This window comes from Triturus cristatus, chromosome 10 (genome assembly GCF_964204655.1).
Source record: "Triturus cristatus chromosome 10, aTriCri1.1, whole genome shotgun sequence".
Classification (NCBI taxonomy): Eukaryota; Metazoa; Chordata; class Amphibia; order Caudata; family Salamandridae; genus Triturus; species Triturus cristatus.
Genome location: NC_140593.1, coordinates 798,489,050 through 798,506,787, shown reverse-complemented (window position 1 = coordinate 798,506,787; position 17,738 = coordinate 798,489,050). Strand labels below are relative to the sequence as shown.

General features: G+C 42.9%; 1 protein-coding gene across 3 annotated transcripts in view; it reads left to right on the top strand.

Annotated features, from left to right (window-relative positions):
- The window catches only part of ABAT (4-aminobutyrate aminotransferase), a 499,792-nt gene that overhangs the window by 442,488 nt on the left and 39,566 nt on the right, over positions 1 to 17,738 (top strand). For all 3 annotated transcript variants that reach the window (XM_085628334.1, XM_085628336.1, XM_085628335.1), the window contains exons 14-15: positions 4,445 to 4,591; positions 16,641 to 16,752. In XM_085628334.1, coding sequence (XP_085484460.1) covers positions 4,445 to 4,591; positions 16,641 to 16,752 — 259 coding nt within the window. The remainder of the gene's footprint in view (positions 1 to 4,444; positions 4,592 to 16,640; positions 16,753 to 17,738) is intronic.

Sequence of the window (17,738 nt, the reverse complement as noted above, 5' to 3'; positions counted from 1 at the left end):
TACCTTGAGTACCTATAGTGGTTTTCAGTTAGTAATTCAAATAGAGATTTTCTGGTAAAACAATGGCAAGCTGTAATCCCACACGCTGCCCACCAATGTGAGAAGTTGGCCTGGTATATGCTGGTCACTAGTTAAAGTGGCCACCTTGCACCAGTACAATTCGACTCTTATGGTAGATAGGTTTAAGACAATCTTTTTAAGAAAGCTATCCTAGTGGTAGCTGTGGAGAGCAGCCTTCAGTCTAAGTCTTTAGAGGAATGTAAAGCAGCTTGTTTTACCTTATAATCTCTTGAATTACTAAATGAAAGGACACCACACAGGTATATATATAAAATATATATGTATTTATTACTAGACACACACTACTTTATGAGATTAGAAGTCAAGAACATATGCACAAATCAACATTTCACAACAAGTTAAGCACAAATATGGCGGGGGCCCTAGGGGCGTACCAGACCATATACTAAAAAAGAGACTTGGAGATAACGACTTGCAAGGGGACAAGGCCTAGGGCCTTCACAAGTGCTGGGGCCTCACTAATCCACCCAAGGCAGGTAAGTAAAGGACCCACGGGAGACGCATGCAGTGTGAGAACCATTTGACTTCAATAGAGCAAGTCGCGATTGGAAATTTAGAGTTTTAGGATACTTCGGGAGAGGCTACAAGCAAGTCACTTACAGGGTAAGTAGTTCCCGAGCCACCACCCACAGGAGCACCGTAGTGCTGGAGTTACCTCACCCAGGGAAGCCGGGTGCATAGGTGTGTTTTGGTGTCGGGTCGCGGCGTCGTTTTCAATGGGAGCCATGGGAGCCAAAGAAGACTTGCTGCTTGTGAAGACAGGAGAAGTGTCTGGTGGAATCCAAGGCTGGATTCAGAAGAAGGAAGACCTGAAAGCAGAGGGGACAGTGTTCAAAGTCATTTGGCAGTGACCCGGGGCAAGGAAGATGGATGGAAACAGTCATCGGGTGATCACGGGTGTCTTGACTCTTCAGCCACGAGGTGCAGGAGGCGTCGACGATGACCAAGAGCTGGATTCGGTGTGTCCCACGAAGTCTGCAGCTTACTGCGGTGCCGGCGACCAGATTGGAGCCAACAAGCCTTGGCACCAGCAAGTCTCGTGGAAAGTGTAAAAAGTCAGCGGTGCAGACCAGCAAGGTCTGAGGGACTCACCCAGCGAAGGTAAGTCAGGGCAGGCCTGGAGCAACCAGGGGAGCCCTTTGGTTCTGAAGAAAAGTCTTTTGGGGACCCACAAGCCAACCAGCAAGGGATCGCGAAGACGCCTCGGGAGGATTCACTCACCAGGAGCCCACGGTCACTTGGGAAAAGGTAGGCCTCTGATCTTCGGAGGAAATCCTGCTGGAGGCTTGGACCACACGTGGTCCAATGCACAAGTTCATAGAACGTCGTGAAGGGGTTGCACTCGAAAATAGTGCCCGGTACCCAGGTATTGCGGTTCCTCGTCACTCGTGGGGTCTACTTGCCTCAGCATCGCTGGGGACTCACGATGGCCTTGTAGAAGTCAGGAAATCCACTTCCAGGGCTGCAGGGACTTCGGACTCCGGCGAGAGCGGGAAAGTTTGCGACCGTTGATGCAAAGTTTTGGTGCCTGCCAAGCAGGGAGTCACTCCTTGACTCCAAGGGAGATTCTTCAGTCTTCCAGAGGTAGTGGAACGTCGAAGGTCCAGGTTTCTTCTTCAGAGCGTCCTCCAGGGATATCTTGTTTGCAATGGCAAGGGTTCCCTAACTTATACTACAAGGAAGGGAGGGACTAGCTCTATGACCCCTCCTATGGGAGCGTCATGGGAGTGGGTGGCTACACCCACTTCCCTTTGTCCAGTCTCGCACCAGAGCAGGGGCTTGTAGCCCCTGAACCGGTTTGAGCTGGCATATGCGCAGAGGAGCCTACTGCTCCCCCAGTGCAGGACTTCAAAGCACTCTAGGAGTGCACTCACCCAGCCCCAATACACTAAACCCTGTCTGGGAGGTGACCACCCCTCCCTGTGACAGGAAGCCTATTGTTGGGCCTCCTCCACTGCGAGTTTCGGTCATCAGCAGGAGGGTAGCCCAGTGTCTGTGACTGGTGGCATCCATTTTGTGATGCCAGGGCTCTTCAGGATTCTACCGTGTTTCCACAGTGGGTACATGTCTATCCCTCTAGGCGGGTGGGATCATACTCCCACACCAGTTACTGGTGTGGGGGTATGATTCCAAAGCGTTTGACAGCAAACACGACATGTGTTGCAGCCATTCCAAAGTTAGCATTTACCGCTAGGTTATAATGCACTTAAGAGTATATAGTTTAATCGCATCTACAAACAGCCACAGAGAATGGACTCTGAGAGCTGCAGAGGGGCCCTGCTCAGGCAGAGGCACCCCCTCACATGGAAACCAAGCACTCTGCCCTCAGGATTGATAAGGCCTGCCTTAGGGGTGACTGATAGGTTTATATTTGTGTTTAGGTAGAGATATAGTGAACTTATATCTCAGTGAGGAGTGCTAACACTACCTCACCCAGGCTGCAGTAGCAGGTCTGTGGTGTCAGATTTAGTCTGCTTCCTATGGGTGGCATAATACATGCTTCAGCCCCTGGTAGGGTTGTGAAGTACCTATGCCCTTGGTACCTAAGGTACCATATACTAGGGGCTCATAAGGTACCAGAGTATCCAATCACTAGTGCTTCTAATATGCACTCCAAGTTGTTTAGAGAGAACAAAGAGGCTGGGGCCCTGATCAGCAGGGTCCTAGCCAGACTATAGCCAGAAACCAGTGTTAACATCAGAAAAAAAGCGGGGGCAACATAAGGTGCAGATCCTACTCTCCTACATGGACGGTAGAGACAACTCCATTTCTGCTGCCTACATTAACCTCCCACAGCCCGACAGAGACGTCAGTCAAAATTTTAATGCATTTGCAGGAACCGCTGTGACTGCAGTCCCTGTAAAAGTAAGAGATGTCCACTGCGATATCTCTAAATTTGCTGGGCGGAGTAGGCCATGGCAGTAGTAAAGCACTCTGCCATGGCGACATTACTTAATCCATCCACCAATGTCAAAATCAGGCCCTTGATTATCTCTGTTTGGACTTGGAGGCTCCAGCTGTGCACAGGCAGGCTCTATGCTTGCCATTTTAGATTTGTTTTAAACGTTATCCAACTTTATTTTGTCAAATATTTCTGTTGGCAGAGGAAGGAATCTTGACCAAGGTGCAATGTCTTGTGTCATTTAAAAGGAGTTCATGTGTGCAAACTTGATATGATCATTTAAGTGCTGCCACAAAAGGCATGAGCATTGTTTTGAAATTCTGAAATAGTTATTTTATAGTAGCTAGTTTAATTTGGTGTTTGTTTTAATATGCTTAGCTCAATCTATACCTTTGCCTATTTTGATTTGCTCTATTTAGATCACTAGTACTGCATATTTCTACAATCCTTGGAAGGAGATGGACTTGTGAGTATGTGTGCCAGATAGTTTGCTAATAGCTCTGTTTGCCGATGTAGTTATTAGGAGATCGTATGGATTTGCTTATGAAGCATAGATATTTAGCAGTTGGTGCCACGGTAGGTGTGAAAATATATGGTTGAGCTCTCGGGTAGTTTTTGGCTTACTTTTGGGGATTTAGGTGTAATAAGTGAGAATTCAATTTCCTGTAGATTTAGTATTAGGGAATATGAAACGCATCCAATTATGTAGTTTCTGTAGACAAAGTTGGAGTGAGATGTATTTGATAGAGGTACGCTTCAGATATAATTGTGTGTAGTTTGGTGTGCATTTTGACACCACTGTTCTTGAGGTTTAGTAGTTGAATAATATTGGGGATTACATAGAACCTTGTAGACTCATTGGAGCATTTGTTTATTTCCATTGCCTGTTTTTACCAGTAGACTACTTTAGGTGAAAAGCGTTGTGAGCCAATTGAGAGCTATTACAACTCTGTGATAGAGGATGTTCAATAGTGTTTCATGAGTAAACTCTCCAGATAAATCTACCACAACTATTAGGCTAGTTTCTTCTTCATACAGGATCAGCGTAACTGTTGCTGTACATGCATTTTCTAATACCATATGGCGCGTTTGCCCAGCGGTACTTTGGAGGTTACGTATTCACTAAAATGTAAGGCCACACATTAACGTAAGATAAAAATAAGTGAAAAGCTAACTCTATCGTCATACCTCAACTAACACACAGATTAACAGATCATTCTTTGTTATAAAAGGCGTTGTTTTTAATTTCAGTGATTCTAGTTAGCAACTCAGTATACTTTGGCAGTTTTGTTTATCTCAATTAAAATGCTTGAAATAAAGGTCTAGACTACACTTGTTTGTAGAAGGAACATGGTCTCCCAGATAAAATTGAGATATCTGTTGGCCATGTTCAATTTGATGAGGAATCAAAGTGTTGTTTTATTGTCTCTGAAATTGTTTCTCATCTTTATTGTTTCAAAGCCTTACAGAATTTTTAACACGTGGCTCGGTGATCCCTCCAAGAACCTCATGCTTGCTGAAGTCCTGAACGTCATCAAGCGAGAGAAGCTCCTGAGCAACGTTGTGTACTCTGGGAAGGTTCTTTATAACGGACTACACGATTTACAGGTAATGCATTCACCAAATAGGCTAGAAAAAGACATATGGGCTACGAAGAAAGCAGGTTAATGGGGTGTGTAAATATTTTTGACACTGGTTTTGCCTGACTTTCTGAACAGGAGTCCTCCTGTATGATCCCATCCTCCATTGAGATATATTACCTACTCGGTCTCTTACTTCCAAAACAAGATGACATAAGACCCTTAATATCTTCACAACCTGGCATAGGTCTTCTTAATAATCCCTGTCAAACAATTTGTTTTTAATATTCGCCCCTCAATTTAGCCAATCTGCATTTTATTGATGTTTCAAACTCTAGATACTTTATGAGAAGAGCAAGGTGTTTTCACTTTTTAAGATGAAGGTAATTTGCCAAGTCACTTTCACTATTGATGTTTCTCCACTGGAATTGTTCTTTGTGCTTTAGTAACACAAAACTATCTTGAAAGCGTCAGTGTTCGTAGTATGGGGTCACACTGACTGGTGGCTGGATAATGAATCATGTGCAGGGAACATTTTACAAGAAGAATCTACATATTAAAATATAATAAAATGATTATTATTTTTTTAGGCATCTAATTTAGATTTAGAAATTAGGTAAGCATGCTGAAGAGAAAAAAGATTTATATTGAGGATAGTAGGCTGAGGTGGTGTGTGTGGCATGCAGGAGGTGGCAGGCATTTTAGTGAGGGGAGTAAGAGCCCATCTAAGGTGGCCAGTGGCCGAAGACTGCTTGTTTTGCTCTTCTGTGCATGCAATGCCAAGTTCTTATTCTTGCATTGTCCTGGTAGAGTTAGGTTTCTTGAATCTCAATCTCTTGGTGAAATCATCAAATAAAATCTACCACTGGTCATATGGACGTGAAGTGTAATAAAGGAGCAAACATCAGAAATACATTGCACTTGCATTGAAACCAATATGGCTCCCTAAAAAACAAGAGGATGGTGTCCAAACCTTAGGGGTTTTATGGGCAAATTTAGTTCAGGCTACAAGTCAGGTCAATCAGAAAAATTGCTAGAAGAATATGGTAAGAACTTTTATATTTAAATATTCATGCAGTCTAAATTACATCCATTACATATAATCATAAAGAATATGCAAAACAGAATAACGTACAAAGAACAAAATATAACCCATGCAGGTTCTATAAAGGAACGTCCCTATTCTAAATGAAGTACTGAAACTCTAAGCGGAAGGTGTCAGCATCTGGAAGAGTCTGAGTATTCAAGCATGAAGCTTACCAATGTGGGCAGGGAAACAGAACAGTTGAAAAGAGATTTTCTCTTAGCAAAGTCAGAACAGGGCCTGATCTGCTATTCCAAAGAGCACACAATTAGAGCATGACCATTTTTTCCATGAGGTTTCTCCTTATCTTCTACCAAACAACCAATCGTTTTGTTAGGTAGAAAATGATGAGGATCTGATCGACAGTGGTCTCGGGGGTAGATAAGCTCCCTAGTTTCACCGCTTGCATCAAAGAAACAATCATCTGGACGACCTTGGATGTAACATTAGTCAGCTCTGCCTGGTACGCGATGGTGTCTCCCATGGTCTCAGTCTCAATCTCCAAAGGCCAACAGTTAATTAGAGGATGAGTGAGGCCTGCTAATCTAATGCGATAAACAATTAACCTATTGTAAGCTACTGAGGACACGGATAGACACTTGCAAAGAAAGGGAAAAGCAAGACACTTTATCAAACGTGACACGTGCAATGAGGTCTGGTTACAATACAAGTTAGGCCAAGATTAGATTTAAACAAGTTCTAAATGAACACAGCATATGTGATTATCTTAAATGCAATTTTAAAGAAAGCATACATTACCTTTATGATGATTACATTTATTATAATTCAACAAAAAATAAAAGTGGCCCTCAGTAAAGAAATATACAGTCACTTCAAATGATTCATAAAACACACACATTTGATACAGTTTAACAAACGATGAGTATACATTACATATGAAAGCAGTGGGCACTAAGTTAAGATGCTCTAGGACCAAAAACACAATGCCTCTACTGAAAGTACAAGGGGGCCTAAACACAATATAAAATATTAACTGATTTTGTTAACTGATTTTCCCTGAGCCATAGGGTTGTTTGTCACCTCTGATATATTTGGGTGGATAGGACATACCGGTTTAGGAAACTGTTTCATGAATTAATCATTGTTAATATTGCCCGAGAGGCATCCACCTTATCTTGGAAGTAAATGTTCCAATACAAGTATAGACTGACTTTTTTTAGATCTGATATTAGCCAAGACTTTTTGATTTTACTAAAGTTAATTATATAATATACTTGCTCATATGGGCTTTCAGCCAGTCTTCTTCTTCCATCGTTCTAGTATTGTATCATTTATACATTTTTTCTGCCGCAATACCATACAGCATGAGGTAAAGGGTCCTACCTACTTCAGATATTGGCTACTTTGACTGTGAGTGGTGGCATTCTGCTCTTTCACAAGGAGCACATCGTACAATGTAGATTCCTTATTGCTAGAAACATCTATGCAAATGTTTGCTTTTTGAGACTAAAACTATTTTCGGGGCATTTATTTTAATATTAACAAAGATGCTGGTGTTCACACAACAATGAAGATGTGCAAAAGCAACAAAGAAACAAAACAAACTTTGGCAACATCAGACCTACTGGCTTTGGGAATGCTTGTTAGGTCTGGCTTGACAGCACAAATATGTAGGCAAGAAGTATTGTTACTTATCCCCTTTTGCTACTTTCTTCCTAAGCATTGGTAAAGCCGATAGGGCATGCATTAATCTAATAAACAATATTTGCCAGTGCAGCGTATGAAACCAGCACTTGTGAATGCCTGCAGTCGCGCACTGATGCCAGGCCATTTGGTTTTGGCATTGCTCGTTTATTAACTGTATGCTATAATACATGTAATAAAACTAAGCATCTGCAAAGATCAGGCAAGCGCAAATTGATGTGAATTTGCCCGTCAGCAGTTTTGGTCTGCTCTTTCATTCTGTGGTAAAATTCATGGCCAGATTTATCAAGGTTCTGTGTCGTCCTTGCACTATGCAATGGCCATGCACAACCTAAGTGACTGCGTGGCTTGATAAATCCGGAGTAATGCAAGGCAGCACATATTTTTTTGTTTGTTTGTTTTTTACGGAGTTTTATATAGCGCGAACTTCACCCGAAGGTATCGGGTATCAGAGCGCTTTACATAGCACCAGTTGCGTTACATGAGGACACATTCATTTTCGGTTGGCACAGGTAAATTAAGTGATTTGCCCAGAATCACAGGATGTTCCGCATCATTGCCGAGACTCGAACCTGGTTCCCCGGATTCGAGGTCGACCGTCCTCGCCGTTAGGTCAACTCCTCTGCCTTTTGTTACTCTGCCCCGAAGAGGTGTTCCATGGGTGGAGAGTGGGTTTCCCAGGTATCCACCCATGGATTTTGGCGTATTCCCAGATTTGCCTTTAGTGGTAGAGCTGGGAATGCGTCAAAATGCTACACCTCCCCTGGTGAGGCGTAATGAGAAAAAATATCTTTATTCGTTTTTTCCTCTTTCTACATGTGCTGCATTCTTCAGCACTCATAGAAAGAGGAAAATGCCTTCCTTCTTGCACAAAAAGAATCCTGCCTACAACGCATGTCCCCTCGCACCATGATGCAAGAGTGCCTGCATTGACGCTTGGCAGCCAAAAGTGCGCCAGTGCTAGGAAAGGACAGGAATGCAGCGTATCATGTTAAATACAGTGCATTTCTGCCCTTTCCCTTCCTCGCCGTGCAGCAAGGAAGCTTGCTGCTTTGCGCTGTCTGAAAAAATGATAAATATAAGCCTTATTGTTTAAGGACAGCATCGCTAGCAGAGAGTGCCTTATGTACGGGTTGTCATGAGGGAAGGGTCTTTCCTCCCATCCTCTACTGCAGTTTACTCTTGGTCGGCGCACTTAACTCGTCGGCCACCAGGGCCGGACTGGGAACCAAAACCGGCCCTGGAAAAGTGCTCGGCTGGCCCCCCCGGGGCTTGGGTTAATGTTAATGTTAATGTTAAAGGTACTTATAAAGCGCAAACAATCATCCCAGATAGGATATCACGGCGCTACTGTGGCAGTGAAGGAAGTGAAGGGTAAGTACAAGATGGTTAAATTTTAGTCAGGTTTAGGGAAGAGAAATGTTTTCAACTGCTTCCTGAAGAGCAGGTGGCTGTTTATTAGTCTAAGATTCACAGGCAACTCATTCCAACTGGTTGCCGCCAGGTGGGAGAAGGCTCGCCCGCCCATCTTTGTTGTTTTCACGCGTGTGGTTCTGGCTCTAGCTGTAGTTTGGGAGCGTAGATTCCTAGATGGGACATAAATTTTGACTTTGTTTTTTAGAATACCGGGGCCTGTATCATGTAGTATTCTATGCGTTATGCACAGTAGCTTAAAGATAGCTCTTTGTCTCATCGGCAGCCAGTGTAGTTCTCTCATACAGCTCTTGGCTGAGTCGTATTTTCTTTTGTTGCATATTGCCTTGGCTGCAGCGTTTTGTACGACCTGTAGTTTGGAAAAGAGATGGTCAGCCATTCCTACAAACAGGGAGTTTCCATAGTCCAGCCTACTCATAAGTAGGGACTGAACCAAGATCTTTCTACATGCAATGGGAATCCATGGAAAGACTCTTCTGAGCATTTTTAGTAATGCAAAGCCTTTACCACAGATTATTGATACGTGGGTTTTCATACTTAAGGTGTTATCTAGTGACACCCCTAGATTCTTGGCCGTCGATGTAGGGTTAGGGGGGTGCCTAGTGTTGTGGGCCACCAGCTGTTGTCCCATAGCTGTGTATGTCTGCCAAACAGCATTATTTCAGATTTGTCTGCATTTAGTTTAAGACAGTGACTATGCATCCAAGTGGCTTATTCCGTAAGGCAATTGAGTAATCTATCTTTAGGGTCATCCTCCTCGTCCAGTGTGATCATCAATTGGGTGTCGTCTGCATAGGAACACATATCGACACCCCATTTTCGTCCTATTTTGGCCAGTGAGGAGACAAACACATTGAACAGGGTCGGGCTTAATGACGACCCCTGTGGGACCCCATACTTGATGGTCCGGGGAGGGGATAAGAAGTCACCCATGTGTACTGATTATGTCCTGTCTTGCATGAAAGACTGTAGCCACCCTAAGGCTTTTTCCTGGATTCCTTTCGCTGCAAGGATTTCCAGTAACCGATTGTGGGGTACAGTATCGAATGCCGCCGAGAGGTCCAGTAATATCAGGGCGACTGTTTTCCCTTGATCTACCTGGGTTCTGATGTTATCCATCACTGCTAGTAGAGTTGTCTCCGTACTGTTGTTAATCCGGAACCCTGTTTGAGATATATCCAGTAGATCATTGACTTCCAGGAAGTTAGACAACTGTCTGTTGACTAGATTTTCCAACACCTTAGATAGGTAGGGTAACTGAGATATAGGCCGATAGTTTGCCGGGTTGTTAACATCAGTTCCCGCTTTTTTTTAGTAGAGGGGTGACTATGGCGTTTTTCCAAATTTTAGGAAATTCAGCGGAGTTTAGAGAAAAGTTCAATGCTTTTGTAACGGCAGGACCTATTGTCGAAGTTAATTGTGAAAATATGTGATGTGGACATGGATCTGAGGAGGAGCCTGATTTTACTTCTAGCATAACTTTGCACACCTCCTCCTCTGAGAAGGGGCCGAACCTGAGGCAATTAGCCTGGGTTAAAGATGGTACATAAGGTTCAGTATGTTTCAGATCGGTATTTGAAAAAGAGGCATAGATTGTGTCTATTTTCTCACAGAAATATTTGTTTATTTTATTGCAATTTTCTTGCGAGGGAGTGAGATCACTTGAAAGACTCGTAGGGCTGCATAGTTCTTTGACTATTTTGCAAAGTTCTTTTGAAGAATTTTTATTTTCTGTTATTCTATTTGAGAAATAATCCTTCTTCGCTTTTCTAATGGCTTTATTATAAAGTGAAAGTTCTTTTTTGTAAGTGGCTCTAGTTTCATGAGTTTTATTGAGTCTCCATTTGTGTTCATAAAGTGTGCATTTCCTTTTCATTAACTTTAGTTCAGATCCATACCATTTCTCTGATCTAGTGGATCTATTTTTGTGTTTAGAGTGTGAGACGGAACAGTGTTCCAGTGCACTGCTAATGTTGTTTTGGAGTAGTTGTATTTCATCATTCGTGCTAGTGGATATTGTGTTTGTGTGTGAGAAATGTTGCTGAAATTTTTCTACCGAAAATCTTTTCCAGCTCTTTGTTTTCACTGATGCCTGGGTCGATAATTTGAGGTGTCTAGAGAATAAGTTGATAGAAAACTCAATCAAAAAATGGTCTGTCCAAGTCATTGGATTTATTGCAGTGATGTCGATGGTTCCTATATTAGAGAACATCAAATCCAATGTGTGTCCTGCTATGTGTGTGGGCTGATCAATTCTCTGAGTCAGCTGTAGGATTTCCATATCTTCTAGTAGCTGTTTAGTAAGGGCATTATTGCCGTTGTCATGGTGTATGTTGAAATCCCCTATCAACAGGATGTTTTTGTTTTTGAGACAGACTGGCATGATTTGTGCAAGAAGCTGGACACAGAAATCCATCGTGCTGCCTGGGGGGTTGTAAATTATCACTCCGCCAAATAGAATATTAGTGTTTATAGACACCGAGAAGGCCATAGCTTTGTGGCTATTGGCCTGTGTGATCACCTCTTGTTTGCAGGAGAGGGAGTCCTTGAATATCAGGGCTACCCCTCCACCTCTTTTCTTCTCTCGATTTAAATAAAGTATTTTATAGTCAATTGGGAGGGCTGTTGCAATATCGGTGGTGCTATGATGATCAAGCCAGGTCTCGGTTATAAAGGCTAAGTGGGGTTTGAGTTCAGTCAAAATGTCCCATATCTCCATAGCATGTTTGGGTAGGGATCTTGCGTTAATATAGATGCACTTGAGGGCAAGATTTGGGGTGCTTATCGGAGTGGGGTCGAGCCAGCTAACACTCTCCCATCTACAGTTAATGCAACAGAAAGGGCCTGTGGTGTTTAATGGTCCCATTCGTGCGCATAGTGCTGGGTTGCTTGCCTTTAAAATATTGAGGCTCCTGAGCTCATCACTAGAGTAGTGAGTACGGTGGCTCGTTTTTCCTAGGATGGGGCTACGCATTTGTGCAGGGGATGTGGCCCCTGGTCCCGGCCCGTCGCGGACGGGCGCAGGCGGGCTTGCCTTTGGCGCGCCTTCGGTGTGCTGCCGCGCTCTTTGCCAGGGCCGGTTTTCGGACGATTTTGTTACAGGGCCGAATTTGCAGCTATGCTGCAAAAACGGCCCCCAGGGGCCCAAAACCGACCCCACCCGTGCGGCGCACCGGGGGATTGCCCGGTGCCCGCTACGGCCAGTCCGGCCCTGTCGGACACTTTACTCCTGGTCGGTACAGCATCTTCTTTCCGACTGCAGCTCAGGGATTTAAGGGAAGGGAGATGTGATCATGTCTGTGATAACAGATCATTAAATCCAAGCCCTCCAGGGGACGTTGTGCACGCCATATTTGAAGGGTTTGCGGCGTCCCTCCTTTAACCCTGTCATTAATCATCTTGCCTCCGCGAATAGGGCCTGAGACAGAAGCAATTTATTTTCCATGAGATTTATGGCAAATACTGAGAGTGTTTACCCTCCCCTTGGGCCGTCAGGTTGTCAGGCGATGGAGGACGAATATAGTGCTTTATCGATGAGCTGAGGGCGCATTAAATTAGATAGATTTTTGTGAACGCGTGTGATATTTATTTTGAGGCTTCATGATCAGCTATTAATGTTTGAAAAATTGAATTCCCTCTTAATTTGATGTCTTATATACCTAGTGCGCTATTATTGATGGGCCGCACCTGTTTTTTTTTTTTATTCTGTCCGAGTAAAAAAAGACAGGCGTGCCCATCTCTTACTTTCCCGTTTTGCTGTTTTTTGTTTGGTCTCCCTTGCAAACGGTTCCAAAAATAGTGGAAACCTAACTAAACCTTTTTTTTAAAATCTCAGATGCAGTGACTTTAACAGCACAGCATGTATTTTAATATTAACAATGCTTCAATGACAAAACCATTACACCAAACAGTGATATCATGGATGGACCTCTGTGGCTTTTCCCACAAGCTTCGGGGCTCATTAAAATCCTCAATATGTGCAACTTCTCAGTCGGTTTCATAGATCTTGTTTTCTAGGCAGATAGATTTGTCAATAGTTTTTCTCATCGCTTTTCACAAAGCAAGTTTTTGAACAACATGACTGTGGCTTTTGTTTATGAATGTATGCATCATGTGATTATTTTTTAGATTTCTGCGGTGGTCTTGGTGCACGCAATTGCATGTGTAGCCAAGTTACTGGGTCTCTGTCATGATGCAGACTGACCTGATAGGATAGCTTTCTGTGAGGGAAACCCACATCCATGTATAACAGTTTAGGTTCAAACTTTGGTCTTGAAACCGGTTTTCAGTCTTCCGCGACAGTATAAAGCACTGAAATTCCGACGACATTTGGTTGTGGTGGGTTCCTTGGAGAATGAGTGCTTTATGGGCAGTAGCTAGTCTCTACATAATTTAAAAAGACACTGCAAGTTTGTCTTTTCTGATCTTTCAGAATAGCATGGGAAGCCTGCACAGTAAACAACAGGAATCAGAGTTTCACTCAAAGAATTATAGGGAATAATGCAGTGCTTAATTTGTAAAATATTAAGTGCCAGGGCTCTGACCAGGAGACCACTGCAGCTTGGACCACCCATCGCCCTCGTCATCGCTGCCAAAACAACTACTAACCATCTTTCTGGCATGTAAATGTGACAGTTCAGATTATTTCAGGTCCCAAAAGCTAAAGGAATGGCTGGGGAGACAGGTATTAGTCATTTTTAAATGTATATTGTTCTCCTAAACAACTGGTATACTGCTCATCTCTAAATGACATGAGCAGCGCCACCTTGTGGCAGTCTGCCCTAAGTGTGGTGTTGGCAATTAGGTGCCGGTGCCGAGCACCGGAAACCAATCAAGTGCCGGTGCTCAGCACCGGAAAGCTCCGGCTCAAATTAAGCACTGGAATAATGTTGCAGCGGCCACCCAATAACCGCAAAACGTAGAAATGAGTCACCCTTCTATTATTGCAATTGAAAGAGTACAGATCTTCCAGGCGGTATTTCACTAGTGTCAAGAAGATGTGACACAGTCAGTCCTAGTTTCTTCACTCGAGCAATGCCCTCCTCAAGAATGGTTGCCTACAGGAGCCATCTTGCATAGTGGCGGGTGGGGAGGGGGAAGTTGGACAATGAGCGTGTGTGCCCACATTGTGGGCCCCACGAGGCACTATGGTATTACAGAAGTGGCCACAGACGCTTGTGACTGGCTCCATGCAAATGAGGGAATCACTTTGCCTTTGCAACCCTGCTATATTATAGACACGGACACAGAGGCAAACAGCTCATAGAAGGTGAACTGAGAGTGCGCCAAAAAAGCATGGCACTGTCAGTGTGCTCCCTCATTGTAGCCCTCTGGAGGGAAGAAAGGGGGCCCCATGGACGCGCCAGACATCTCCCTGCAGGCATGTGCAGTCACTCAATGCACCTGTTAGCAGGATGGTTATGTTCCCTCTTTGAAGTGCATCTGGCAGCCACCTGCACAGTGAAACATGGAGGGGCTTGTAAATAGACGCTCCATGTTTGACAGAATGCGCTGCCCCCATACAGGATCGGGTTTGAGGCAGCCCTGAGGGCAGCACATTATTTATATAGAGTGTTCTGTCCCTGTTTGTGCCCAGCACAGCTTTTTAAAGGTGCACCATGGTGCAAACAAGGATAGTACGCTCTATCTGTCATACTGTCTCAGGCCTCAGTATGTCAACTCCTTGGTTCGTGCCTCTTAACTGGCGTCTTCTTTCTTTCCCATTCTGTTTCTGGAGTGGCCCATTGGATGGAGCTCTCACTAGTCGGAGGATCTCTAAACAGATGTGGCTTACCGCATCCTCTCTGTGATGCCGTGTTAGGGGGGACATGACTTGTCATGTAATTCTGTCCTTGAGGCCTACCCCCTCGATGTGCCTCTCTCCTCTTGATACAGGTCCTACATGCTATCACTGACCCTAGGTGTTGATTTAGTGAGTCTCTTAGTGGCCTCAAGACCAGGCGCTTCAAAACTTCAATAAGGAAGGAGAAAAGAAATATCATTGTATAGCGGAGGTGATTACATAAAGGTCTTCAGGTAATGCACACGGCTCAAAGTAATGGGACATGAGTGAAGTGAGGAGACAGTTCAAACATAACGGGGCAGTTCATAGAGGCACACAATATTTATGCTACACACATATTCACATTTCAAGAAGTATATTGTGTGGAAGGGGTGAGGATATTGAAGTGATCTCTCATAATTAAATTTGATTTAAAAGGTGTATGAGCTCAGAGGGGGAGGTGGGGTCTAAATTGGCTCTCAGCTTTCAACCTCTTCAATTAATTATTATAAGCTAGTAAGCCCGATCTTTTGGAACTTATTCAAGTCGGGTGCTTTTCTAAGTGAAATTAGAAATGTTTGAATGGAAGCCTGTATGGGACACCAAAACTGCCTAGTTTACATCAATGTGGTGTGGTTCAGCAGAAAATGTCACTTTGATACAAATATTCCAGTTCGAGAAGTGCAGGTTGAACCATTCTGTCAAATATGGGTAATGAGTTTAGTGTTTTCAGTCCAGTTCTAAGTAGGTGTGCTTTGCCACTAAGCAGAGTAATACACTCCCTGCCTACCCACAAACCCTCCTCACTAGTTTACTACATGTGGAAAAACGATTATAAGAATATAGCATGTTATTACGCATGCTTTCACATCGCGCTCCTTTACAATGCGGTCGTTACAACGACCGCGTTGTTAGATCGCTATACCTTTACAAAGCAACTCATTAGATTGACTTGCTGTTTGGGGCACGCTGGACTTAGGAATAGTATAATTTACTATTCCAACTCCAGGCTGCGCAACAGTAGGAAAGGTGTTGGAATAGTAAATTATACTATTCCTTGTGTTAGAGTGCCCACTACAGCAAGTCGATCTAATGATTTGCGTTGTAAAGGCATCGTGTTATAACAACGCGGTCGATGTAACAACCATGTTGTAAAGGAACTGCGATGTGATGACTGTGTTGTAAACGCCGTCTCCCATAGGATAACCTAAGCAAGGGTGGAAATTGTAACATTAGGTGCTCCCATAGGGCAACAATTAGCACAAGTGGTAGTTGATTTGATGTTGTCACCTGTCATGCATGAAAATGTTATTAGATGCTTTGGGAGAGCTACTGTCTTGTATACCAAATCCCAAATCCTCTATTCTTTTAAACTGGTGCTCACATGACAGAGTCTTAAATGGCAATGCTGATCAACTTTTGTGTGCAAAACACTTTTTGCAGTTAAAATGTAATACAAGAGTACCGCAAAGTGACTTTGCTGCAGACATCACCAAATCTCAATGAACATATGCAAAGGACATTGAACTGGGTGTGAACTGTGCAGAACACCCATGGAATTCTATGCAAAGCCAGATCTACTGATGCAGCATAACCTGGCTTTGCATGAAAGGGTAGTGCCTAATGAAAGCTGGTGCATACAACTAGCAAAAGGATAATTGCATATTTATTATATGTGTGTAATACTCTCAAAATGAGACATATTATGTGATTTTCCATTGGGTGGTGTCCATGGAGCGAAATCTTATGCAAAACACAACTTGTTCTCCTTTGCCGCATGGTGCGACACTAAGTGTTGCGCATAACAGCTTTTTTTTGCAGGAGCACCGCTGATTACATCATCAACACACAACACTTTGTAAATGTAATGTTGCAGTTTTATTTTACCTTTTGCAGTTCACAGCACACTTTAGTTTCCAACAAATTTCACGGAAAAGTTTGAAAAAATACAATAAAGGGTAAGCATGGGCTCAATCATCCTGCTTTTGACTTGTGTTATCAAGGCATGGAAAGGGAAGATAAAGCAGAGATTCGAGACTGTGTGAATGATGATTAAAGAAACAGGAGCCAAAGCTGAACTCCAATATGTTGTTTTTAATGTCTTTTATCCAGTCCCGCTATCCACATCTTATCAGCAGAGTGAGAGGAAGAGGGACATTCTGTTCGTTTGACACGCCCTCAGATGCAATAAGGAGCAAGCTGATAGCTAAAGCAAGAAATAAAGGTAACAACTTATACATAGTCTTGTTTATTCTTGGTTTCTGGGAAATGTAAGCAAAGCTGTTCGAAATTGGGTTAGGGGATGGAGCTAAAAGAGAGTTTAATAAGTTTAGGGGGTTAATTAAAAGAACTAAAGATGATACGGATATTGGAGACTGGTCTGTGTTGCCTCCGAATATTACAGTGCACTAGGGGGGAACATTACTAAATCATTTTACTTATTTAATGTCGGACCTCTGTAAACATTGGTATAGATGTACAAAGCTTTGTTGCGGGCACAACGTATCCTCTTTGCTATATTGGAGCCTTGCGACCACAAAAAAGCTTTCTGGTATGTACCAAACCCAAATAGGAATTCAGAAAACTGTTACCGAATCGCAAGTTGGGTTTGGGAGTACATAATGTTCCTATATGACAAATGCAATTTTATACAAAAAGGTTTGTCCTGTACCTTTTTTGATAATATTGAATACTGTATAAGGAAAGAATTTAGATCACCTATTTTGGAAGCAATTGGAAGGTATGGACAAATTATGAAATTGCTATGGTTATTAACTCTTGTTCTCTTAGATTCTGTCTCTTTCGGTTTCAATTTGGGAGGGACAAAATGCTAATTTCAGCAGTTTTAGAAAGCTGCTCACACCTTGGAAAGTACTGTTAATATTACTGTTAATATTTTCTATCAGGCTGGCAGTAGAATTTTAAACTGGTCTCCATTTCAGCAGGGGTTATCCTGTAATCTTAAAACTATTGTGCTTTTTTCAAGGGAGTTTTGAAATAATGCTGTTGACTGTAAGGTTTTTGTCTCCAATTTCATCCCTTTTAGATAATTGTGAGAATACCACTTTGAGGATAATAATAATAATAATAATAATAACAACTAACTATTATAACAACTAACTTTTGATAGTGTTTTATATTGTACTCCTGGCATTTCTTTGTGTTGTATATAACAAGCATTATATTACCCAGTTTAATGGTTCTCAATGA